The sequence below is a fragment of the Camelus bactrianus genome, chromosome X, assembly GCF_048773025.1.
Source record: "Camelus bactrianus isolate YW-2024 breed Bactrian camel chromosome X, ASM4877302v1, whole genome shotgun sequence".
In the NCBI taxonomy this organism is placed as follows: Eukaryota; Metazoa; Chordata; class Mammalia; order Artiodactyla; family Camelidae; genus Camelus; species Camelus bactrianus.
The window spans coordinates 82,438,198-82,465,938 of record NC_133575.1 but is presented as its reverse complement, the minus strand read 5'-3'; the positions used below and the strand labels follow the sequence as shown (position 1 = coordinate 82,465,938).

Below are 27,741 nucleotides of genomic sequence, written 5' to 3'. Positions count from 1 at the left end.
CCGATTTGGAAAAAATTTGGTGCGGGCTTAAGTATAGCTATGCTGCCACTGGAACTCAAGTGTGATGGTTGCCTCAGATCATGGCCAGGACAGACTGTCCAATAAAGGCTAGGGTCTATCTCCAAGGCAGGGCTCAGGGCTGGAGGAAAGAATGACATAGGCAAATCATGTGGAGGGGAGCAGCTGTAAGCAGGTGAAGCTTCCCAAGTGCCCAGTTTGGAAAGAAATCAGGATCAGTTCCTAAGTAAATTATTCCAAAGGCGTCAACTGTTGGTGTTTTTTTTTTTTTTTTAGTAAGAAGTACCCACAAGCCCCAGATCCTCTGATGAGGCAGGTGAAAGGAAGAAACAACAAATGATAACTCAGTTTTTAACATTTTATTGGGTAAATGATTTTAAAGGTAATAACAATAGTGTCAAAACTACTACAATATCTTTCCACAGCCATACCTTACAGGCCCACATAAACCTTCTCATTTTTCTTTTTCTTCATCTGTAATATTTTAAAGCCATACATGTCATATAAAATGCCCATTTCCAATAGTTTCTTCAAACTATTAAGCAATTAAGTGTGGAAGGAAGGAGGAGCTAGTTATACCGGAAGGGGTTTTGGGGAATCTGATGTCTTACTGTAATCAAAAACCAGGGTACTAAGAAAGGAGGAGGAGACGAGCTACTCCAGGTAGCTTTGCTCATTACAAGTCTCACCACTGCATCACCAAGAACTCATTATGCTGGTGACCGATTCAAAGTAATTGCGGGGAACATATAAAACACTAAAATAACTTAGAAACTAGATCCAAATATTTCAAAAGTAATCAACTTTCATATACAAAAACAGTCAGAGGTGGTTACAAAAGTTTGTTTTCTCAGTGCGTCTATGTACCAGCGCAGTTACTGGGTCCAGAGCAAAATAAAAGGTTTATTTTCTTCTGAAACAGTAATAAAAAACAAGGAAAACGTATCTTTGTATATAAAGGATCGATGCTGGTCTTAAGAATAATGTAATCAGAAACCCTTAAATCGAGAGGCACACAACGGGTTTCCACTTTTAAAAAAGAAAAGGAAAGTCACCAGTTTATTCAAATGGAGGAGGTGCTCACACCCCTTCAAATAAACTTAATTCAATTTAACATCACTAGCAAAAATCACTTAGAAACTGTACAAAAATAAAAAAGTTAACACATTTAATCCTGCAAGGTTTTTGTAAGGACTGAAAGGCAGGCTTTTGGAGCAGCATTTGGGCATGGCTGGGGGGCTTCTTTGGTTTGACCTAACACACAGAAGAGATGGAGCCTATTCCAGATGACAGTTTCGAATTTCCTGCACATTTGAAGACATGAAAAGAGGCCAGTATACAAACTTCCGGTGTGCTGGGCGTGGGGTCTATACGCACTGGACTGAAAATCTAATTGCTTTAAGCGGGGCGGGGTGGGGTGGACAGGAGCAGAGAGAGCAAGCCTTACACTTCCTCCATCAGTTATACCGGCCTCTCATGACCGGGGAGCCTGGAGTGGGCGGTAGCACGGTCTCGTGCAGTCAGAAGGCCACTTAATGGGGGAGGGGGAGGGGCAGTTGTTCTTTTAGAATCTGGTACCTGGCTGACCTTGTTTAAGAACAAGAAAACCCTTCCAGAATTGGAAGCCTTTTGGTACATACCAAAGTAAAATACGTACTATTTTCCGAGAGGAAAAATACCCAGTTGCATTTGAAAACGGAAAACATAAATGGAACTAATTAACATTTAAAAGGGGGGCTATGTAAACTTTGTGCTACTCAAATGAAGTTCAAGTATTACTTCTGAGCTGTTTACAGATCACTGAACTTATACAATATTCTGGTGATAAGAGTGCAATTCACATTTGTGTTTCTGAACAAATAAACCACAACTGGCTAGAACACAATCTGTGCAATTAGAATCTTCGTCTGAGTTAAAAACACATGCTACATATTTCAACATGTTCAAAGTTAATTCAAACCACATATTTAACAGCTTTGAAATATACGACAAAGGTGAAAGGGTCTAGCATTTGTTTGAAGCACACCATTACAAGTTTGTATAACACCCTTTACACTACAAAGTCTTTTAATCAACAGCTACTTAGACACAAAAGATGCACTGTGCATTAATTTGAGTACAAAAGGAGACAAAACTATCCTTTTCCCCCAAGCCATGGTGGGAAATATTGCTGACCTCGTCCTCTGAAGCCTGCAGGATGGTTATTTCTTCAGTATAACATTATTACACTGGTAAGAAAATCTGTATAACATCTGCATATATCAAGAATTTTAAAAAATCTGATATGATTTTAGAGTCCGCATGACCAGTCACGTGACCTGCTCAAGATTGATTAGCACCGTTAAATACATAAACACACACATATGTGTGTATGTATGTATAAGTATACACACACACATATGTGTATGTAATAGATCTTTTCTTTAAAAAAAAAACTTCTAACCATGAGCTCACCCAGGATGAGGAGCCTGTTGAACTGATGAGATGATGGACAAGATGGATCGATATTGGTCTATTTTGTCTCTCTTCAGTTTGCTTGTTTGATTTACTTTTTTTTTTTTTTTTGCAGCAAACAGTATCATTCAGCTTGTGCTCAGTATCCCTATAAGGGCAAGAAAAAATTTCTATCAGGTAGCCACTTGTTTTTATACTGAAAGATGAATCTGCTCCAAAATGCTCCCAAGTAGAAATGAAAGGACTCAAAAATCCTTTTCTAAAGCCCAACAGGTAGCTTTCTCTGACTCATCTCTAGGTTCAAGGGAACTGGCTACCGAGATCCCGTTTCAGGCTAACAATTGGCTTCTTATTTAAGGCATCACAACTGAAAATGGTTATTTTAACAACGGATGCTGTGGATGAAGGAATACCAACAAACCTCTGAGAACTCTCATCAGAAATGAAAGCAGTTTGCTTTGCCACAAGGGCAAGCAGAAGGAATTCAGCCAATTATCTCACAAACTAGAAAAGGTTTTCAAATTCTGAACTAGCAGTCTGTCACTTGTCACAGCAACTACATGTATAAGCTATGCCATTTTGATACTCAGTGACATCTCTTAGTTTTAGACCATATATTCTGCACCATACTTATATTCATCACTTGATATATTTGTTTCCTGTTTGAAAAAAAATTTTTACACACACACACACACACACACACACACATACATATATTTACTACCATAAAATGAAGGTAATCTTTCTCCAGAATCATCTGTCACTTTTTCTGGGGTATACATATGGACCTCCTATTGACATGAGGAAGTTCTCTTTGTATGCATCATGGGAAGCCTAGCCCTGCAAATGAACTGGGCTCTAACAACTCTATCACATCTAAATGCCAACTCCATTTTTCCAGGTGTAACATAACAATCTTACCAATATAGTAAATGTGTTTCTCTCAAAAGTATGTAGTGCAGAAAGAGATTCAAGCGATTTTACAGGATTTCTAAAACTCCAGTATTGTCCCCATGACAAACATCCAAAATCATGGCATGTATGAACTTTTGTTTCACTAGATTATCTTTACCATTTCTTTAAATGGTAGCTAAAATTGTCTCTGGCCAATCATGACTTACTGAAACCTAAAGCTAACAAATTTAAATTAATATATAATAGACAAATGTCTCTTTTTGGTTATTTGCTCAAAATAAATTTTTTTCAGCTTAAAAAAATACTTCAGAGTAAGGAATTTGTCTAATCTGTTGTTTCACATATAGAAACAATAACATTTTATAAGAATATCTCTCTAAATTGCCTTTTTTCTAACCCCTCTTAATTCCACTTAATTATATTCTTCTCAAAGGCACTAAATTCTGTATCTGCTCTCTTCCTGATATTTTTGTCAAAATGATTTCTGTAGCATATTTCAAAGGTAGCTTGTACTTTCTTAAAACAGTGTTTCAGTTCGTAAGTTGGTTCTATAAAGTGATGAGACGGATTTTCCTATAATAACCAGCACAATAGGCATAAATGATTTCTCACTCTCTGTGACAAGGCCTGTCATGGACCTTCGAGTGTTCTATACTAGAACTAAAGTTCATATATTTTAACCAGGGGAAAAGCATATAGTTACGGAGTGAAGACCCACATACTAAGCTCTCATAGCAAAATGAATTTTAGACAAATTCAACATTAATATACAAATACCTGAATTTGATATGAATTATTCTGAAACACGGCTATCAAAAATGATCTATCTTACCGAGGAAAGCAAAAGAAAAACCTAAATAAAATCCTTAACTGCACAATTTCTTCCATCCACAGTCGAAAAAAGGAAGAGAAGAAGGAAAGAAGGAAGGAAAGAAGACAGGAAGGCAGGAAAGACAGAAAGACAGAAACCTGACTGAGATAGCAAAGCAAAATTCTATATAATATTGTAAGGAGAGAAAAATCCCGAAATTCGTATGTGCTGCAAAAAAAAAAAATCAATGATCTAAAATAATAAAACATGATCTTAATAAATGCCATTTTCCTACCCGTTACCATGATGATCTTAATTGACAATGTCGAAGCTTCACCATGGCAACGGAAACTATCATCATAAAATGGTACAGTAAAAGAGATAGCTAGACCAAGAAGGGGTAGGGTCTCCTGGGAAGAGGTCTGCAGAGAGGCCCAGTGACTGGCTGCGCGGCTCAGTGTCAGGAATAATGGTTGTATGGCGGAAGGGGATGCCCAATGCCATTTTGAAAATGATGATGCTGGCGATGAGCAAGGTATTCAGCATAGCTCAAGGTCATCTTTTCACTACGGTACCTGAAAGAAAGTCAGGGAAGAGACAAAGTTAACGTCAAGAGGCAGGTGACATGCCAATGTCAGAGCTAGGAGGGACTCTCGTAGGTCATTTTATAGAACAGGGAACAGAGGCCGAGAGAGAAATGACTTGCCCAGTGTCACACAGCTAGTAAGCAGCAGAGCTGAGATCAGAACCCAGGAATCCAGAGTCTAAGTCCGGTGCTCTTTCCACTCTACTACTCCTCATTCAAATTGTTCTAGAGATTGTATTGCCCCCTCAGCTCCGGTTTGCTAACAGGAAAGAACAGAGGAAAGCCAGCCCGTTACTATCATGTGTGCATTTCATGCACTTGACTACTTTTTCTTCCGGGATCTCCCCTTGCTTCCTCTCCTACCATTCCTTCCTTCTGTCCGCACATCTCTGGTCTTGCCGTTAAGTGAAAACAGTAACAACAAAACACTTGTCTTACTCTCGGTGTCCCAACCCTGTGTTTCCCCAGCTCCAGGTTTCTTTTCCTTGCCACGCTTCTCAAAAAAGTAACGTGTATTTCCCACCTTCCATCCCTCATCTCACGCTGCTCCTTGGCCCAGTGCATCTTGGCTCGTGCTGCCGCTCTTTCAGGTCACCCCCCACCCTGCTCGGCCGCTCCATTATCATGCCGCTCACCACTCCCCGTTTGGAGCTCTCTGGTGCCTTGCGTTCTGCAACTCCACACTCCTCTGGTTCTCCCCCCGCCTCTCGGACTGCTCCTTATCTCTCTGACTACTCATCTGACCCCTGCCTTGTAGCATTTTCCTACGTTTCTACCTTCAGTGCCTTTGACCCTATCCTCTGTCCCCACCCAGTGAACCCTAGCCTCATAGCTTCAACCATGTCCTCTTTACAGACAATCCCAAATCACCATCTCCAGCCATAAGCTCTCTACACACGTATACTTTCATGACCTATGGGATATTTCTATACACATATCCCAGGAAGCACTTCAAATCCAGAATCAATGCATAAGTGTGACTCCCTTCAACGTGGTCCCTTCTCTTAGTTTAAATGGACTGCCTTGGTCCCTTTTATCTAGACGAAAGTCTTGACTTGCTCCTCTTCCCTACTTCTGAATGATGATTAAGTCCTTTTATTCCTTCCACAACATCTTCTTTTCCCTTCTTTCTTCCCATCCCCCTGCCACAGCTCTTGTTAAGGCTCCCAGTTCACCTTCTTTGGATTGCTGCCATAGATTCTTAGATAACAGCCTGTCTCCTAACAAATTTTCCTGTGCCAAACTTACACCTCCCCAAGTTCATCTGTTTAAAACCCTTCAGTGGCCACCAACTGCGTATAGAATCAGGTCTAAACTCCTTAGTCTCCATGATCTAACCTGGGCCATATTTCAATGACCACCTTCTATATATACACCGAAAGACCAACCAAATCAGACTTTGGAACATTCCTTAGAATTTGCTCTGTATTTCGCCACCTACATGCATTGACTCACTAAGTTCTCTTTAAGTTAATCCCTTCCTCCCTCACTCTCCACCTGTCAAATATTCTACTCAGTGAGCTCAGCCTCAAATCGACCTCCTCTTTGAAATTTTCTGGGATTCCTCTTTCCCTACTCTATGACTTGACAGCATCCATCACATTCTGCCTGATAGTGATAATTATTATTGTACATGCTCTTCTATTTTCCTAGAATGTGAGCTCAGAGAAAGCAGAGATGGAGGCATTTTCAAATTTGTTAACTCCTCAGAGCTGAGAAGAGTCCATTTTTAGACTGTAGGCATCCAATGTGGTTTTGTGGAATTAAAATAAATGGAAACAGCAACCCATTTTCCTAAAATGTTTGATATTTTCCTTTTTAAATAAGTACCCCTATGAGCCCATGTGGAAATTTATTTAGCATATGTGAGTCTTAGCTCAATTATGTTTTTCAGCAAGCTTTCTATCACTGCCAAAATTCTAAGGTGAAATTCACATTTGGGGACTGCTGATCAGAATCCTGGGGTTCTGCTAAGCAATGTCGAAAGCTAGCCAATAGCTAATTCGGGTAACTTTCTTCAATCATGCAGTCTAAAGGCTCAGAGGGCTTGCTTAGGCAAAGCCAGAGTAATCACACAGAGCTAAGATGGGAAGGATGGGCTCATACATCATACGGGTTTTACTGCCCAGCAGGGTTCCACTGTCTCCACCCCCAGTACACAGTACTGCCATTCACTTCCACTCTGTTTCAGAAGAGACACAGTGCAGTTAAGAGAGGAGAGAGATCAAAGGATTATAGGTATATGCATCAAGATGTACTGGTTAGCCTTGCACTAGGAGATGCCTTCTGTACCTGGTCAGTTTTATGGTTTTCCTGAATTCATTAGTAATCGGAGCTTTATATCCTCCTTTCCTCAGTAAGGAGTCTATGGTCTGAATATGGTCCCATCCTGTGGAGAGCAGACCAGATAAAATACCAGTCAAGCACATGTAACAAGCACCTTTGGTTAAATACAAAATGACTTTGTAGAGGTCAGCTATCACTGTCACCAAATGCCATCAACCCCTTTGGCCCTAAAAACAATCACACATTTCATCCTGTACAGAAGCAGGTACACCACTGCAGACCTTAAGTTCTAGCTATGCACAATGGCTAGCAACATTGGCTTCTTTATTTCAACCACACTGGAAGGTAAGGAGCCTAAGAGACTGGCAGTGACTGCTCAGCCACGTCTCAGCAACAAGCCACAAACACTGTACTCTCCTCCACCAGTGACATTTTTAAATGGGAGGGAAAAGCATCATTGTGCCAACTCAATAGTAGTTATTAGGACTCCCACGCTAACCCATGGTAATTGCCATTTCTAATGGTATCTTCTGGCATCAATCAAGTGCATCTGTGTGCAGGATTCAAAGGCATTTTTATCAGTTCTGACACAGGATGCACACTCATGGTTGAAGCCTTCCACCTCTTATGTAAGCCTTACGACGTCAACGGAACTACAGAGTTAAGACATCTTCAAAAGCAACCCCAATAATCTTCAGATAGCTGCCTTAAAGACTAATTCTCTTGTTTAGGGGGCTTAATGATAGTAAATTTTTGCAGTTATCTATCTCACATTTATATGAAACAGACATGGGAAAAGCAAATAACAGATGCTTTCCGAGAAGAAATGCTCCATGAGATAAAGAAGAGATATTCATTTCAACTAACATGAAACAAGAATTGAGTAGTGGCTAGGAAGGACAAGATACTACAGGGTGAAAATTTATTTTGTGTTACAGTGGTGGTTCATAAAGGTTTGTGCTTTATCTGCAAAATCAAAAAACGTTTGTTGATTAGGAACATATAAAACTAATATTCTCAATGCTCCTAATCTTGGGAAACCTACAGTCTTGATAGTAGCAGAATGAGTAATGGCAATCACCTAAGAAGGAAACATTTGATACTGACAATGAACTATGTGGCTGAGACTTGTTTTTGCCGCAAGGGTGCAGCACAGTAGAATATGGGGAAATGGCACTTTAAATTTGTAGCAAACCATTGCCTTAAAATAAAACCCAACTTTCACAAATCTTTGCTTTTTGGAAAGTATACTTTTGTATGTCTTTGCTGCCAGACTTTGGTGCAGAGGTTCAGCTTCTGTATAATTTACCGATTTCATACAGACGTTGCAGTGGCAGTGATGGAAGAGTCATTTCTTATAATTTGTCAGTGATCAATTATCAGACATAACTGCAAGGTCAGATAGTGCATTGCAATTTGTATATTTGTTTAAATTCTTCACCAGATCTTATGAAATAAAGTACAACAATGACCTTGCTCCTTTGCAACCTCCGGTAGGTAGGTGGCGGTGCGTTTTGATCCTTTTTCATTGATGAATTCTATTCTAATGCCATGTACACCCACCTGAAAGAAATTGGCAGTTTTATTAGTACAGTCTTCTTCAAAGAAACCAAAGAAAAAGTTACATTTAATTTTCAAGAGAATGCAGCTCTTCCTTTCCCCTTGTTTTTTGAAGTGCATATCCGTTCTCTCTTTCCAAAGCACTGACTTTGGGATCGAAGGCCATTATGATGGCCATGGAGACTGAAAACATTGACTGGCATGTGCCCAACATGCGCCGGGCTATGCTATTCTGTTTGGAACTGGAACAACCATTTTGGGGCTGTATGTAGAATAAGATGGTCAATGGCAAAAGTCCGGCCCCCATCCCCAAATTGTAGCTCATGACAGTAAGGAATGAGACCCAGGGAACTGACTTCAGAGAGACAGCAAACAACCATCCTGCTTTCAGGCAGAATCACCATTTCAGATTGCGTTCTTAAACTTCAAGGGCTGCTGACTCTCTTCCCAAACTGCCTAGTCTCTTTAAAACCTTGAATTATATGTAGATAAACACAGATAAGACTGAAAAAACCAACAACTCCCAGATCCTACATCGTCACCCATTACAGATAGTACTTCTGAAAAATGTACTGTGGCTTAAAGTGGGGGTGGCAAACCCTCACTGTCCATCTCCATCGTTGCCCTCATACACTGCTGCCAAATCTAAGAGCAATAAAGATTTCCAGTTACTTCGGGGCAGGGCATTTTTGCATAGTTTCTTATACACTAACTCAGAGACCACTATCACTTTATTATGTGAAACCGGCTAACTTTTGGTGGTACCCTAAAAAAGGGAGTCTCCCAAGTAACTGTGGGCAATTTCTTGCTAATGTTTTAAGAAAGTAAGGTACTTTTTCCTTGATTAGCATCCAGTGAAAAGGAATCTGTCCTTTCCCCTCATATCTCACATAGAATAGTATATAGAGCTAAAGTTCATTAAAAGGTTCTTTACTTCTTTATAAACATGGATAACAAAAATGACATTTCAAAAGTGTAACAACTCCGTTCTTTCCTCCTAAATCCATGGCTGCTTTAGATCAACGATTCCCAGGTGGAGCTTAAGGTTGTCCAAGGTCCTGGAGGGAAGATGTTAGGACCAGGTACACATTTTTTACACAAGAAAGAGGCTTCTTTTCAGAGCAGGTGGTTATAGCCATACACATAAATGGATGTGAAGGTCTAGAAGAGGAAAAGGGGTCCACAGAAACTTCTTCTGCACTTAGCCTGAAAGTTTTCAATTTTTCAGGGAAAAAAGTCCTCTGGAAAATCCATTTCAGTTTTTACCTAAGTCTTCACACAGCCATCCAGTAGAGTCTGACAGATCTTCTGAGCAGTTTATGTTTTTTTATTAAAGCCTATCTCTGTGGTCATTTCTTCTATCTAATATCAGCATTCTTATGAATCTCCTTCTGCTGAGAATGCAATCAGGGCAGCTGTTTAAAAACTAACACAATAAGGCCTCCCCTACCCTGTGGGAAATGACCATGGACAGCTGAGAAGAAATATGAGTGCTTAGCTATCAGACATTTCCAGGATAAAGGACATCTACTCATCTCCCCAGTGCCTGACACGGTACGGAGACAATGACAAATTTGCAACAGTTTCTGGATACTGACTTTCTGATCAGTGACTTTGAAATTTTTTTTTCCTTCAATAATATCAGAGCCTTCATAATTTGTTTTTTAAAATATATGGCATAAATAATTTATGCTCCCATCATTCACTGAGGTGAATTCTGCCATCTTCAACTCAATTTATCAAAAATCTGTCAAGTTAAAATTGAAAAGAATTTTGGTGTTTATTAAAGTGTCTAATCAAAATTGTGAGAGGAAGAATGTTTCCCTGGGAGGTGGGAATGTTAGGCTGAATCAGTACTGTTTAATTAGCATGGGGTGGGGATGGAGGCTGCAAAATTTTATAAGAATTTTAGGAGGTTTTATACTTCAGCAAGTATAGTTTGGGAAAAGAACAACTCCCCAGGTGATTTTTATTCCAGGTAACCTCTAATAATCAGTCTAGCTCTGACAGACTATGACTGTGTGTTACAAAAAAGTGATTTAGGCAAATTGGAGGTGATTTAGACATAAGTACATTCTGTGCTCTTCAACAAAAATTACAGAGCTTTTGAAGCCTAGTAACTTAATAATGAAAAGAGATAAGACCAAGTGTATGGTATGTGAATAATATCTTAATAAAGATAAATATGAGGAAGTTAAGACCAAATTGGAAGGACGTACTGACCAAAATAAAAATTGTTCACAAATAAAATTGATTTACTTTTGTATTTTGAGAAGGCCCCACCATCAAGTTTGATAGGAAAAAAATTATCAAAACTCTCCCATTTTAAATTAGTACCACACTGACAATTTTGAATTCTTCTCTGTGTTCCTATGGTTCTGAGCATTTGAAACCCTTGTACATTGAACTGTAGGTATGGTGATTTTAAAGTGATTCCTTTGTGAGAAATAACTTATTTCATAGGTCAAAAATACACTCCACAGAGACAGAAAGCCAAGCCAGAGTGACTCATTTTTTTCAACTAGTGGAATCAGGAGAATGGTAATAATGTTCTGAACAGAATCAAAGCATAAATAGCCTTTGTCACATGTTGAGCAACAACATTTTCCTTGCTCCCAGAACCACAGATGCCACCAAACAGTCATACTGCACCATCAAAACAGGAGAGTGGAAAATGGCCTACTGAGGAGAATGACCGAATCTGGCCAACCCGTGGAGATCACTGGCTTTGCAAATTAAGTCATCACCCCTGAAATGAGCACCAAAACTCATTCTGTATTGTCACAGCTGCAACTCCAAAACGTAACCCTCATGGATAATAATGGAATCCTCCCTTGGACAGACTGGAGAATCCTTTGGCCCAGCAGCATCCCAAGAGATAAAGGCTCTAGTTGCAATTATCAGCTAGATAAGAGATCAGCTAACAAGGGTCTTGGGGTTCTTTGAAGCAAACTTGCTCTAAAACTCTATCCTAGTAACTTGCCACTTCTAAGGCTGGGTAAGGAATTAGCATATGGGAACACTGTGCCACCAAATACCCCTCACTACGCTACCACTGAGCAAAGTACAGCCAGGTGAGCAAAAACTGGAGACTTGCAAAGGTAGCCTTATCAGAGTCTGCAGATCATTTTCAAAATTATTAGAAGGTCTGAGGAAAAAAAAATGCTTTCAAGGTCCATCAGCTATGGTAATATCCTTTTAATCAAGACTGTACTTTTGCTAAGCAAAGCTATAAATCAACTCGAATGGTAGTAAATTAAATGTAGGACTTATAGATAAGAGGATATGGAATTAAACAGAGCTGTATCTGTGTGTGCTGAGAGGACATTAAGAGCGGTTCAATAGACTCCTGTTTCATGCTAAAAAAGAAAGCTACGTTTATTCGGAACCTTTCCATAGCAAGTGATTTATATTAATGCTATTATACAATCTTTTGTTTTTAACATCGCCCAGAATGATTAAATATCAAGATTAATGTTAGGACCCTAAAATATATCTTGATTATTCTGGAGTTGATTATTCAGATTGGAGATTATGCATCCCCAACTCCACCTGGCCTCGGCCTCATCCTCTTTCCTCTCTTGTCTATTTCTCTATCTGTTCACTCCTCTATCAGAGAGCATGTGGACACAGGGAGAAGAGATACATCCAAATTAATCAATTTTGCTACATAGTAAAAAGGTTTGGTAGGAGAAGAGATTATAAATAATGGCTAAAATGAAGCTGCTAGACTGTCTGCAGATTTCATTTATCCTCATTATCTGGTCCCTTGTTAGAAATGTGGCTTCATTTAAAACTATTATTCCCTAATGCAGTGACTCTCCATACGGGAGCATTTAAAAAAAAGTGCCGTCTCCCACCCCATTACAATATATGGTCCATATTATGCTCTGCACAATTGCATGGTCAAAGTTTAAAATACCCTAGTCTGTCTATAAGGCAAGTGTTAGTCCTATAATCCACCCGCAACACTACAGAAGGGTCTCACTTTTACTTGTGAGCCTAATCAGCAAGCCAACAATCCGGATATGCTGAAACATGAAAAAAATCATCTGGCTAAAAGCATCAGTGAGTATAAAATGTGCTCTGGCTAAATGGAGTAGGCTCCATGCAAGCCTTGGACCATTTGGGTCCATAATTACCTACACAGTCCTAACTCTCAAAGCTAAATCTGCCCTGAGACCATATCCATTCAGTAAAACCAATTTACTGTCTCAGATTCATCCTGTCTTAGCAAATGTCACAGCTAGTCCCACTTTGCCCCATTTTCAGAAGCAAATGTTGGGTTTCCCTGTAACAGAATGGCCATCTCACTCCACTGATTTTCAGTGGGTTCACCTTGAATAAAAGAAAACCCATCAGGAGGCCAAAGAATCGAAGGTTGTCTGACATGGCTTTGTTGCTGGTATCATTTGGCAAAATATGCTTTGCAATTAACAAAGCAGCCAGTCACTGGTCATTCGCATAAGAGTGAACTGCCAGGCTCAATATGCCAGTTCCACTGAATTGAATGAAAGGACTCTGTTCCTAATGAGGAGCTCAGGATGTCTGGCACACCCCCCAACCTTAGAGGCTGGCATCCCCACACATGCTCTCTCACAAAACAGTCTGTGGTATCACGGACAGAAATAAACACTGCACTGGACAACCCATGGGTCTGACCCAGAGTCTGGTGTTTCTAATATTCTTAGGAAGACAAAGCCCTAAGTGATATTTCGCCTAAAAGCACGAAAACCACAACGAAGAAGATTCAACTTGTTCACTCATAGCCCCATGGTACCTTCTGTCCCACCCCCAGCTCAGCCTTCTGCAGACTGACTCTTCCTCTTCCCAGTGGAAGCAAATTCCACATAAGGAAAATACTCCAAACTTGGGCCTTCTCCAAGTTTATGTCTTGAATAATTCTTATTTGGGAAAGAAAAATTAACATTTTCATCATAAAGGCTGATGACAATTTGTACAGATCCTAATGAATCACTTCCTCCAATCCTGATACTACCAAAAATAATGTCGACTACATATTGTCCAGATCCGCCCATCAAATCCTCAGGGTTGTGATTCCCCATCACTTTAATGCACCCATCAATTTCAGAAGTAAATCTGAAGTTTTGAAGGGGCCTATCTGATTAACAATTAACAGTTAACAATTAACAATGGTTAACAACACTTCACAACTGGCCAAATAAATTTTAAAAACAGTGTTGCTGCAATTCAGGGTTTTTCCCTTGGTAATTTTTACTTTTGTAAACCTTAAAAAAAATGGATTTTTTGTTTATAAAAATATACACGCATATTACAAAAAAATCCCTTTAGAAAAGCATAAAAGAGAAAATAAAGATGGCATGTGATCCTAGTGCCACCAAGAGACAACTCTTGCCTCAGTAACTTAAAAAATAATCTTCTGAACCAACCGAGATGCTGCCAAGGACTATATTATTAGGCTGTTTTTATCTATTATCTGACCAGCTTCTGTAGCTGTCCTTGCTTTCCAATTTCTTTTAAGTGAGAAGCTTTTAAAAGCAGAAGAAGTGCTACAAAAATGAATCAAAAAGGGTAATTGATTGCAGAGCTTTACTTGGGCCTGGGTAATGGGTAACCTTTTTACATATTCTACTTTAAAAACTGCTTCACACACACACACACACACACAAAAACTGCTTCACCATCTACCTCAGCTGAGGTTGTTTGTTTTTTTTTTTTCCCTGTTGCTATTTTGTGAAAACAACTGCAAAGGTCTCCTTGACCAAAATATACATGTGTTGCTCTTCTCTAAAATCCCTGCAAACCAGTCACCTTTAGCTTAGAAATCAGTTCAGTCTCAATTCTTTTTTTTTTTCAGTCTCAATTCTTGTCTTTTGCAGGGCTTACCAAAGGACCAATTAGTGCCAATTTTGATTCCCGTAGGAGATTTAGACATCTTGTCTATCAGGAACATGAGCCTGCCAAATTATTTCACAAAGGCCACTGAACAACAATCTGATAACATTTATTTTAACTAACAGCAGACGCACAGCTCTAAAATACCTGGACTAGCTACTAATCACCCCCGTGAACCTTTAAAGAATTAGTTAAGATTTTAAAAAGCATGGCTACTGAAGAGGTGCTTTGAAAAGCTATGAAGCCAAACATGTTTATATATCATTTGCAATGAAAGAAATTCTTCTTACTCTAAGGTTGTGCAGAGAACAAGTGACAGCTTAGAGTGCAATTAAGGGGAAAAAAAACACCCCAGTTCTCTGTAATGATTAATTATAATGAGCATTCCTTAAAAACTGAACATCCTGCAGCTTTCCAAGGAAAGTTCAGGCAACACAGGTGACCTTTAAATAAAAAGCCTGCTTTTCATCAAAAGTTAGAAAAATGCATTCCTACCATTTCTTTAAAGAGAATGAAGAAGGGAGTGAATTTACAGAAAGGAACCTAAAGTTATAAAATTTTCTTAAAATCTAGAGATGTGATTTAGTTTGCTCTTCAAAGGCTAGGGGAAAAAACACCTCTTGCAAATGTTCCCAATATAAAATAATGTTGTTTGCCTGATAGGAAACTAAGAAAAACATTATACAGCTTAGAACTGTACATTGAGTATCCGACTCAGTATGGTTTTACTCAAGTCTACAAAAGAGATTTGTTCCTAAAAAATTACATATGGGTTGAATTTATGTAAATGAATTAATTTTAAAGTCATGAGGAAGACAATAACGAAACCCTATAGTGAGCCTTTCCGCAAAGGAAAATACCTATTTGTAAAGTGAATAATCACTCCCTACTATATTTGCTGAATTAGGATTTGCAAGTATAATGTTGACTTAAAACAAGGGATGATGCAGTAATAAAATAGAAGCATTTATGGTTTAGAATATTTTCCTTCCTAAAGAGAATTCCTTTGTGAAAAAGAAATCTAGAATGTAAAAAAATTTTTAAATGGACTAAAAAAAACTTTCACTTCGTTGCCTACATTTCAATTGGCAATGGCCATTTGAAAAGTTATAGGGACCACTTGTGACTTCTAAATGGCTAGTAGTGATTCATTCTCTGGAAGAAAAACGAAGCGAGCCATTCATAAGATGGGAGTCACAGCATCACACTCTGTCAGCATCCAGAGAGATCTGAGGAATTATCTAGTCCAACTTTTCCAGATTCCTGGTGAGGAAATGGTGATCCAGAAAGGTCACCGAGCTGGGTAGTGGCAGTTAGGAAGAGAACCCGAGTCCCCTCATGCCTGAAATTCTGTACCCTTTTATATGCATGCTGGAGATATATACACACCGGCAAACTGTACAGGAAAGAGGAGACTAGAATGGAACTTCTAGGGAAAGGGCTGGAAAAGTGTGTGGATTTGGGGGAAGAAACAGGAAGATGCCCCCCCCCCACCAAACAACACACTGGGAGGAAAGCAGGAAGCAACTGGGGGAAGCCTGAGAATGGACTACAACAGCCCATGTTACTAAGAGTCCCAAGAGCTAATGGACATTTTTACACATTAAATCACCTTCTAGAAGTTACTTTACTTTGCTTGGCTTGCTTCCTCACTAGGCTTCTGATACACTGACTTGTTGATTCACAGCAAATTCTTTTTAGATAGCCAGGAAGCATGAAGCATTCCTTTCCCAGTGTTCCGCGGCACTTGAAAAAACATTCAAAGTAGAGCTTGAGGACAAAGACTAAATTATCATAACGACAGTGACATCTTACACAAAAATCTCAAGGTCCCTGAGAAAACACTGTGAAAAGCGTTTTCCTAGATATATGACGCCTACATGTATATTTTTTAAAGGCAGAAATCTTAAGTTAGAAGAGAAGCAAAACAGAGTGTTTATCATAACTGTGAAAAAAATAACCCAGGGTTGGGGGCTGACAGAACATATACCACCAGAAGTCATTTCACTTGGTGACTCTGTGAGTCATGCTAATCATCTGTGTGTGAAAGGGAACAACTGTTTTCAGTGGAACATTAAGAGGAGCTAGAAAAATGTAAACCTTTAGATGGGGAGAGAGGGCGAGACGGAGAACGTGAACTTCTAAAATACATGAGAGATAATGATGGCAGCCAATTTATTCATCTCATCTGTTTACTCTGATGAATGCTGTTATAATAGCATCCTATTATTAACTGCAACCGAACACGTTAAAAATGGAGCTGTGATCACTCAGAGGTGTGCTCTGGAGGTTGCTTTCCAAGTGAAGTGCAGCTCTCTGAGTACCAGGAGTCCAGCAAGCTCACAAATAATGACAGATGCTTCAGTACTTCAGGGACAGAGGGAGACTAGGGGCTTGGGGTCTAGCTCTATAGTCTGGGGACAGATTTTTGGCATCACATAAGAATCATGCTGACCAGCCTCACCGTGGGTTGATTCCATGTAAGTGTTGGGTGCTAAAAAGGAATAGTCTGTCTTATTAGGACCACAAGTGTCAGCTGTATATACCGATGAGGTGTCAGTGATTTAGGGAGCTAGATAGAGCAAAAAGTGCCTTACAGTTTGTAAAAATGTCATTAATCTATTGAAATATGATCTAAAGGTCTACTTTAGAATACAGAAAACATTTCTCCTTGTGCCTTCAAAATGATCTTATCTCTAAAGCACAGAAATAAAGATGCCTGACTACAATTTATAAAATATTTTGACATCTGTCAGCAAATTGCTACATTCGTTCCCCAACAAGATCACGGGTAACATATTTGCTATACAAGTTCTTCCAGAAATAAAAAGCTTATTTATATTGTCCTGAAAATGAGCAGCCAGTAGATGACACCCTAGAATCACCCCTTGAGTCAAACGCCAGGTATTGTAATGTCATTGGTTTTCTATCCTTTCAGATCTTTAAAAGGAAATGTGGCTCCCAAATAGTGGAACCATACAAGTGCTAGGCTACATATCATTTTAGAGGACTCCAACATGCCGTGCGAGCTTTTCTCTCTTTCTAAAGTGCAGTGTTGGTCAGTCATCCTGCCATTCAGAATTAAGAGAATGCTGTCAGTTGAAGAACACAGAGCAACAGTGACATGTTTCTGTCTTCAAACACAAGGCAGATCACTTTGGATTTCTCCTGAGAGGAGCAATTTCCCTCTTTTAACAACCATTTTAGCCTTGCAGGTAGATGTTTCAACTTATCAGTTAATGAACTTTCCCCCCAAATCATTCACTCTTCATTCTTTTCACAGCTACCAGGGCAACACATAGATCACGATGTGGGAAATGATCAGCAGTTCTCAGAAGGGTGGGACCACTGTTCCAGTCTGTCTTTACAGCCTTTTGTGGATGGTTTTGTTGTTTCTAATCACTACTCAGAGCCCTTGAGAGGCTACCTATAGACACTTATTTTAAATGTATAAACACTATTTTGAGGAACTATAACAGAAGGAAGCATTACTGATCATTCTGTCAATTCAGCATTGACTTGAAATGAATTACACCCACTTGTGAAACCATTTATCAGTCTTTGCATTATCAAACAGAAGCATTCTAGCCTCTAAAACAAGGTCTGTTGTAAATCCTACTTTCCTACTAACTTCCATTATAAAATTAGAGACATGTTACCAAAAGAGAGGTCCCAAACAGGCTGAGTTAAAAGCTTTGGATGAAGAAGAAAGTAACTGCCAGCCCTGCGGCAGTTCACTTTTTTCCTGATTATTTGAAAATTAGGTGTCTGTTACCACTGGTCACATCCCTCATCCTCATGACCACAGGGATGTCTTTCTTGTTACTGAAGTTACCTAACTCTTCCCTTGGGGACTTCTAGACTTCTCCCTCTCCCTGCTTTGATCTGGGCATTTTTGTCCCTTTAATTAGGAATTCTACTGCAGTAACACACTTCACCAGTGGGGGTCAATTCTCAAACTGTACTTCGGCCAGAAAGCTCTATGATAGAGCCTTCTGCTTATATAAAACATACTCATTACCGATCCCCGACTTAAAAATTCTCTGTTGAAATTCTGTAATCATCTGTTCCCCCTCTGGCATAAACATATATAACACTATGCATTTCAGGTTAAGATGAGATACTTTATGGTGTATAGGATATTTCATTCTTGGAAGAAAAGCTGTACCTATTTGACTGAAATTTATCAAAGTGAAACATACATCTTCATAATATAGACTGAATTCTCATAAAGGAAATCCGCAATATAAATAATTAACTTATATACAAAGATAAACCATAAACAGACTTCCCCATAATGCTTTTTAATAGTCACTGTATATTCAATATGATCTCAGTTACATAAACAAATATGTGGTTTTATTGAGACAAAGACACAGAAAAAGAATTAAGTATTCCAAAATGTTAACAGTGGTCATCTCAGAATGGTATAATTACAAATGGCTTGCATTTCTTTCTTTATGTTTTGAATTTTTAAAGTTTTATTCTTCGATAATTTAGGATTACTATACTATTACGGATAGTAGGTTTGAATATATAACATGCACATGTATATATGCCTTTTATTGTGGTAAAATACATATAACATAAAATTTACCATTTTAACCGCGTTAAAGTGTACAGTTCAGTGACATTAAGTACATTCACAATGTTATACAACCGTCACTACTGTCCAGTTCCAGAACATTTTCATCACCCCCAATGGAAATCCTGTAGCCATTAAGCAGACCCATTCACCCCTTCCCCTGCAACCCCTGGCAACCACTAATCTGCTGTCTATCTTTATGGATTTGCCCATTCTGGATATTTCATATGAATAGAATCATCCAGTATGTGGCCTTTGAGTCTGGCTCTTTTCATTTAGCATAATGTTTTCAAGGCTCATTCCTGTTGTAGCATGTATCAGTACTTAATTTCTTTTTATGGCTGAATAATATTCCATTGTATGGCTGTAATGCATTTTGTCATCCACTCATCTGTTGATGGACATTTGGGTTGTTTCCACCTTTTGGCTATTGTGAAAATAGTAGCTGTATGAACGTTCATGTACAAGTTTTTGTTTCAACATCTATTTTCATTTCTTTGGGGTAAATAACTCAGGAGTGGAATTTTATTGCCATATACTTTTTTTAAAATGCCTTTAATTCTACTTTGGCATTCTGTGTTTAAAGTAGCAATGCTTTTTCAGAATTATTAAGAAAAATCCTTATATATCATTCCCACAATAATATCATTCCATTTTCAATCACTGATTATGGTACATTTTCTTAAAAAGGGCCAAATCATATTCTTCTACTTAAAAATGTAACTTTCACCCTTACTCTTTGGGAACAAATTTCTCTTATGCACAAAGTATTTAGCATAAGAGAAATTAACTGAAAAGGACAGTCTTTCCCTTTTAGTGCAGCCATTCATTCTAGCAGTACCTAAATCACTTTCAAATGCTTATATATTAAAAGCACAAAAATATATGTGTGTATGTTTTTTGTTGTTGTTGCTTAATGTAAAAGCATCACTAAATAGATACCAATGTTTAAGCCTTAAGGAATGTATTAAATATACAATACCAAGTAGAATCAATATAGAATCTTCTAGAAATTATAACTGGCAGATGGTGGGTGACCAGAGATGATAAATGCTCCATGAAAGAGTACACAGTACCAATTCTTAAATGCTTCACCTCCCACCCTCCCAACAGAAAGATGATACATCTCATGAACATAAAAGCCCAGTAATACTAAGGTTCATTTTAGCTGTAGACAGTGCCTGGTATGGGCTAAAGAAGATGATGGTGTACTCTGTGCCACCCACCCCCTGCCTCCCCCAGAACTGTACTCCAACTGTGGCTGCAAGTAAGGGCAGAAGTGTTTTTATAGCTCAGTCATCCCCTAGATCTCGGGCTTTTCCCACTATTATCACACCCATCCCCACCACCACACACACACACACAGAGCACCCTCCAATTCAGAAAGCAGAAATAAAACTCTAGCTAGAGAATAGGAAGCAGTGGCCTTAAAACAGTCAAAGAACCACCTGAACTGTAATACTTGCTAATGAGTAAGGGATATGATTTGGGATCGTTTAAAAATTAAGTACTGGGAATATTTCTATAATATCGGTAGACTTCTCTTTAAGAAAAATTCAAATAGGAGCAATAAAACTTATAGAAAACAATCAATTAGGAAATTTTTAATTCTATAAAAGGTTTTACACATTCCAACTCTGCCAGGATCAACACTACCAACTAATTTTATTTTCTCCTTTAGAAAAAAAACTTAAGATGCTTTCATATTCTGATAATGCTCCAAAAAACCCTACCACAAAACCCAGAAAGGAACTCTTTCATCCTACTCTCTGCAGAATTTTTTAAATAGCTCTGGCATAACAACAATATTTATATCACAGAGATTTTTTTCAATGAAGATTAAGAACATTATAAATGTCTTATTCTGTATGTGGAAAAACTGAATTGCAGTGGAGTAAGTTGTCCAAAGTCTCAAAAGGAATCGGGGAGGGGGGCAAAAATAAAATTAACTGCCAAGAAAGTGGTCTGTCCACAAATCAAAATATCTCAGTTACTGTGGGGGTAGTCATTCTAAAAAGGCAGTAGAATTAAACATATTGTATCTTTAAGAAAAAATATTTTTGCGGGGAGGTCATTAGGTTTACTTACTTATTTGTTTTTAGAGGAGATACTGGGGATTGAACCCAGGACCTTGTGTATGCTAAGCATGTGCTCTACCACTGAGCTATACTCTCCCCTTAAACATGTTATATCTTGATACAGTCATGTCATAAATGAGTGTGGGTATGAACAAGAATGCTCTGTATGTCACTGAATTCCCATTGTTTCATTCTTACAGCACTCATCTCTTTGTGCCTGTGTATACTTCTTTTCTCTGCTATTAGACTATAAGAGGTTTATGGCAGGGAACAAATCTTAGCACTTTTGTACATGTAGCACATGCCTCAAATACACTAAGCATTAAGATGGGTATGTTTCCGTGTAACATGCCATAGACATACATTCAACTAACTGCACCCAACCACCAAAACAAATCATGGTGAGAACCTCTGAACTTCCTTAACAACCCAACCCCACATACTAAAGAAGAATAAAAATATGATCAATATAGGCTATTCGGATAATGGCAATGCACAGAGTACCCTAGATATCCCCTTATTTGTTAGTGTGTGTAAATGCATAGATTAAGGTAGCCCAGAAGGAAGCAGCATGATTTAACTCTAGTTAACCAACACCCTGTTATTATCCATGAGCGGATTTCCTCAACAGGTGTATCATCCTAACTCTTTTGCTCCTTGTTTCTGTGATGTATCCTCTGACCACCAAACTGCTTTGGTGGCAGTCACACCAGAGTGCACTGGAATGGAAATAAGAGGAGAAATAAATTCCAATCAGTCCTGCCTACTACTTATTAACAGCTTTTATGAGGTGCTGTGGCAAAATAATAGGATAAAAATGAAGAGCAAATTCAGTCTGGGGATAAAACAACACAGGGCACTTTGCCTTAAAAAAAAAAAAAACTTCTTTGCTCATAACTCATCGATCTGCTGTGAACTTTATCTTTGTTACTCTCTATCTCCTACAATAGAGAATGGGCTGAAAAAGCTATTTTCTGGGCCTAATTTTTAATAATTACTCAGGAGTTACCTTCATTTTTCTTTAAAAATTCTCTATAATCTTACCTCCCAGTCCAAATAATCACAGACATCTTCGAAGTTAGTGAGCAGAGACACTGAGCAGAACAGCCGCGGCAGCTCATCCCTTGTCATTGGGGGAAAACGGCTATCTTTAAGGGCACTGTTGAAAACAAAGCAAATATTAAAGCAATCACTAGATATGGGAGTTCCTAGTTTCAAATGCCGGCAATCATTTGAGAAAAAAGGTAAGAGATTAAAAAACAAATCAGTAAAGTACCAACATCTTCAAGTATACTCAAAGGCCTCAAAGATTTTAGAAGTCGTTATTTTTGTTCATTCAATAGATGGTGTTTACTCTCCAATCCTGTGACCAATTCAGTTGTAAAGAGTGAATGATCAATTACATTTCCTGTACAGTCATTTCCTGGTGTACTTCCCTGTTATTTGCAGAGTCTAAGAATGCTTTATTTTACTTTTGAGGAGAATAAAAATCAGAGTAGTGGAAACTTGTGGGAAGACTTCTGCATCTAGCACTGGTGAAAAAAAATATACATATATATATTTTACGTTGTAAAAAAAAGTTCAAACTAGGTTGGCTGGTTACCATAGAACTTCACTTAAAGAGTTCAAAAAAAGATAAAAAAATTTATTTTCTTCAAGCAAAAGAAATCAAAGAAAATGAAAATAATCATGTAAATTACAAACTAAAAATACTTACAAGGATTTCAGGCCCCCTATATAGGATAATTCAAGATATAACTCAAAAATTGTGAAATTACAGGAAATAGGGCTAATCTAGGAAATAAAATTATGATTAGGAGACCAGTAATCACATCAATGGATTTCTGAGTACATCAACTCTGATTGGATCTTGTAATCAAGGTAGTGTACCACAGTGCCAAACTCTAGAAAAACCCCACTGTAAAGGACAAAAAATGTTGGAAGATCATAATTCTTCCTGCAATAGTAGAATGGACAAAAAGTGCAAAGACAGACAGACAGACAGACAGACACAGACACACACACACACACACACACACACACACACAGGCACTGTGTGTTCCTTGTACTTTTAAAAGAAACCACTTCCTGGTCAAGGAAACAAACACATCTCTGATTGCACACTGTATTAATGGCACTGTTGGCATTTATGCTGTCGATCTTCAAATGTCCTGTACAGCAGAGCCAGGCTTAGAAAATGTTTTCACAGATTAATCCTTAGAGGTTACAAATTTAGAGCCTACAAACTGCTTGGGTCAGAACAAAGTTCTGTGACCTTTGGAAATAATTTAATTCCTTTTTCAGTGACTTCCTCATTGCTGGATTTTCTTTTTCATGTTTCCATCTCTTCCTTTGCATTCAGAAACTCACTCACTGTATTATACAAACATACTTGTATGTTTGTAAGTGTTTTCAATGCATTTTGGTGTTCGTTTTATCCTGCTCTACAGAGGAAAAGGCTTACAGAAAGATAGAGATGTTATATATAAAGTATACATGTTTTTCCCCATTCAGGGAGCTAAGACTAACGAGAAAATCAGGAAATCTGTGATAATTCATACTCTGAGAACAGCATTTCACTAATTTATAATTCAACAACACAAATTTCCTACAGTTTGGCTTCTTTTATTTTCCAACTGGCAAATAGAGTTTTAAAAAATATTTTCAAGTTCTCATTCAAAGCCAAGATAAAGACATTTATGGTATGTGTATAACGCCCCCACCAGCCCCCAACACATACACACAGGAGAGAAGATCTAAAACACAGACCAGAAGAATCTCATGCATAAAAATCCAAAGGCCAATCACACTCAGCTTCCCTTGTAAAAAGAAAAAAAAAAAAAAAAGAGGGTAAAAAAAGCCTTATACATTAGAATGACATAAAATATATTTTTTTAGGATTACAGATTTTTTATTGTGGTAAAATATACATAAAATTCACCATTTTAACCATTTTTAAATGTACATCTCTGTGGGATTACATACATTCACATTGTTGTGCAAGCATCACCACCATCCATCTCCAGAACTTTTTTCATCTTGCCCCACTGAAACACGGTACCCATTAAACACCAATGCCCCATTCCTCTCTCCTCCCAGCCCCTGGCACAAATGTAATTTGACACTTTTATAATTTCAAATAATTATAGTAATATAGTCGCTAATGTTTTTGATATGTAATAGCTTTATTGACATATAATTCACATACCATAAAATTCACCATCTTAATGTATACAGTTCAGTGTTTTAGTATATTCAGAGTTGTACAATCATTACCACCATCCAGTTTTAAAACTGTCCATCACACCAAAAAGAAACCCCATACCTGTTAGGAGTCTGTCCCTACTCTCCCCTCCCCCCTGCTCTTGGCAAGTGCTAATCTACTTTCTGTCTCTATGGATTTGCCTGTTCTGGACATTTTATATAAGTAGAATCATACAACATTTGGCCATTTGCTTCTGGCTTCTTTCACTTAGCATAATGTTTTAAGGTTTTCATCCACATTGTAGCATGCATCAGTACATCACCCTTTTTAAAATTGATTTTCTTCTAGTTGATAAATTTGACATGTTACATTTTGAAAAAGTATGTCACTCTTTTAATTGCCCAATAATACTCGATTGTATGGATATATCACATTTTGTTATCCATTTATCTGCTGATGGACATTTGGGTTATTTCTACTTTCTGGCTACTATGAATAATGCTTTCTGTGGGGGCATAATGTTTCCATTTCTCTTGGGTAGATATCTAGGAGTGGAACTACTGGGTCATGTGATAATTCTATGTTTAACTTTCTGAGGAACCAACAAACAGTTTCCCATAGTGGCTGTACCCATTCTACATTCCCAACAGCAACGTATGAGGGTTCCAATTTCCCCACATCCTTACCAACACTTGTTATTGACTGCCTTTTTAATTATAGTGCTAGACCTCCTTTAATGAAGAGTTTTTGGTGTCTAGCTCTAGCTGTTACATTAAAACAATACACATGCTACAGTTAATTTCTCAACATTTTGAGGCAAGTTATTATTTTGTTTACTTTTTCCTACTAGCAAACCAATGAAAGGTACATTTTAGCTCAGTGCAATTCCAACTATTTCAAATCAATGAAAATTTCAAGTACCCAGAATGAAACTGAGGAACAGGCTAGCAAGCTTTCCTGTTTGCCTGTTGCTCAATCATTTGGGGCTTAAAAAAAAAAGAATGTTTAGTACGTGGGAGAATGCTAGCATAGCTAATAAGATAAAGTGACAAACATGTCTCATCATACCAAGGCTCAAATGTATTAACTTCAAAACTCTGAGATAGATACGTTAATCATGATGGAAACAGTTTGATTTTACAGAAAGTCATTTAAACAAGACTTAATTCTTGCATTTTTCATCAACTCTAAGTAACTTTTCATGAGCATAGACAGACTCCAAAAGGCAGGAAGCACTCACTATCTTTAAATACAAATTCCTAGGGAAAAGGACTAGCAAAGAAAGCCCAGCAAGGATTTAAGGGATTATTTTAAAAGATGAAAAATGCGGCTGGAGACTGACCTCAGAGTTGCTAGGCTGGTGTGGATGGCTGATAAACAAGACGATTCAGCCCTCAGCCCCACTCTCTTTAGTATATAGAATATGTGATGTGGGAACTCAGCCTCTAGAGAGAATGCTGTCCAGAGTCAGGCAGTGACTTACTCAAGGTGACCCAGCTACTTAGTGACACAGGTGGGGATACGACCCAGATTCTCTGACTCAAGTCCACAATTCTTTCTAGGATCCAAGCCTTTGTTGCCAACTTTGTCTGGATTATGATTTTTTTTAATTTTAAAATTAAATGCTTGCCTTACTAGGCAACTCTGACCTCATACCTGCAGTGCCTCTGCCTAAAGTAGGTAAATAATAATGTAATAGCGTTCATTAGTAGCCAAGGGGTAAATATAGCTAGACTTCCTGTCTACTGGAAATCTGCAGGAGCAAAAAGGATTTTAAAATATTAGTATTGTCCACGGAGAGCATTTTATACCAAAGTAGTGTCTGCCAATTTAAATTTGGGCAGTCTAAGGAACTGACAAACAAAGAGATCTTGTAGTAAATTCAGATGAAGTTCCCTTTGCTACAATAGGAAGCCATTTTCTAATGTTTAAATACTGTTAGGGAAAAAAAAACATTTATGTACAAAAATCTGCCGGCTGCTCCATCGCCCATATGATGGATGGCCAAGGTTTAAACAACAGCTTAATTCACATAACAAATTCAAATATATTCATTTCAAACTGGCATCTTCCCAAGAATATATTTCACCTAATTGAGAAGCAGCATTAACATCTGTTAAAGTTAATATCTAATGTTAAATACTACCTTAATGAAAATGAACATTAAAAAAAAGAATTAGGAGTTTAGCTATCAGAGAATCAAAGGTAACAGGACCTGGAAATTATGAGGGGAAAAAGACAGCAGAAAAGAGACAAAACCTTAGAAATTACAAGGCTCATCATAAACAATATAGCATTCAAAAGAAATGACTTAAGTGAATCTAGCTAGCCAGCCACTGACTCACTCATTCATTCATTTCTTCACTTTCTAAAACACTGATGACCTTAGTCAGTTAACCAGTGGAAAGTTACCAAATTGAGAAGGGCTTCATATTACAGGCAATCATTTTTCAGGACAAGGAAGTAGTTAAAACCAAAATTGAAAATCCCTAGGTGGATAGGTGAAGAAAAGCAAATCAAGCATATATTAGTCAAAAAAAATTTTTTTAAAGTTTTTTTCACAAGGGGTTTCAATCATCTGGAAATTCTGCCATTCCTCATCAGAGCTTCTAGAACAGGATGCACATGTGGCATGTCTGAACTCCAGGAACTTGGAATACTAGAATCCAACCCCAAATCTGAAAAATTATCCCCATCCTCTCTTTCACATTAAGTAGCCATTTTAGGTTCCCATTATTAAAAAAAAAATAGACACAAAACATAATGCAAAAGAGAAAGTAGGAAGGAGGAAAAGAATAAGAAAAAGGGAATATATACAAAGAAATAAAGATGGAGAGGAAGAGAAAATGAAAAGCAGGAAAAGGAACTGGGAAGCAAAGAAAGTAAAAAAAAAAAATAGAGACAGAGGGGCAAAGACAGGAAGCAATGAAGGAAGGGTGGAAGGGAAGGGGATGAGGGAGATGAAGGGTGATGGGCGCTGTAGGTCTTCATACATATATGGCTCCTATCCTATAGGATTCACTTAGGCTTTAGTGTTTATCACCTACTGCCTTCCGATTAGCTTAAAGTTCTTGACTTGCCCCATTCTCGAATTCCTAAAAGTCTCTGTTCTCTAAGATAGCCACAGATGCCCACCAGGAGGGAAAAATACTCTCTGGGCTGCATGCTGTGATGACCAGAGCAATACTGTCGAGAATCTGCATCCCAGCCACAAATTCCTCACCTCTGAATTAGGAGACGAGGTTGTGAATTTGACTGAGCGGAGCAGAGCTACAACTGGAAAATACCAGATCCACGAAGAAACAGGTGGCTCAATGTTTAGTGGATACGCCAGGTACTCCTCCTCTCTCTCCATGCAAGGTCCAC

At 38.2% G+C, this 27,741-nt stretch overlaps 1 protein-coding gene across 1 annotated transcript in view; it reads right to left on the bottom strand.

Annotated features, from left to right (window-relative positions):
* Window positions 1–362: 362 nt before the first annotated feature.
* Window positions 363–27,741, bottom strand: part of AMMECR1 (AMMECR nuclear protein 1) — a 102,712-nt gene continuing 75,333 nt past the window's right edge. Inside the window, exons 3-6 of the mRNA XM_010963664.3 lie at window positions 22,215–22,329; window positions 8,543–8,633; window positions 7,077–7,173; window positions 363–4,773 (exon numbers count right to left, since the gene is read on the bottom strand). Of these exons, the coding sequence (XP_010961966.2) occupies window positions 4,659–4,773; window positions 7,077–7,173; window positions 8,543–8,633; window positions 22,215–22,329 (418 nt within the window). The 3' untranslated portion in view covers window positions 363–4,658. The remainder of the gene's footprint in view (window positions 4,774–7,076; window positions 7,174–8,542; window positions 8,634–22,214; window positions 22,330–27,741) is intronic.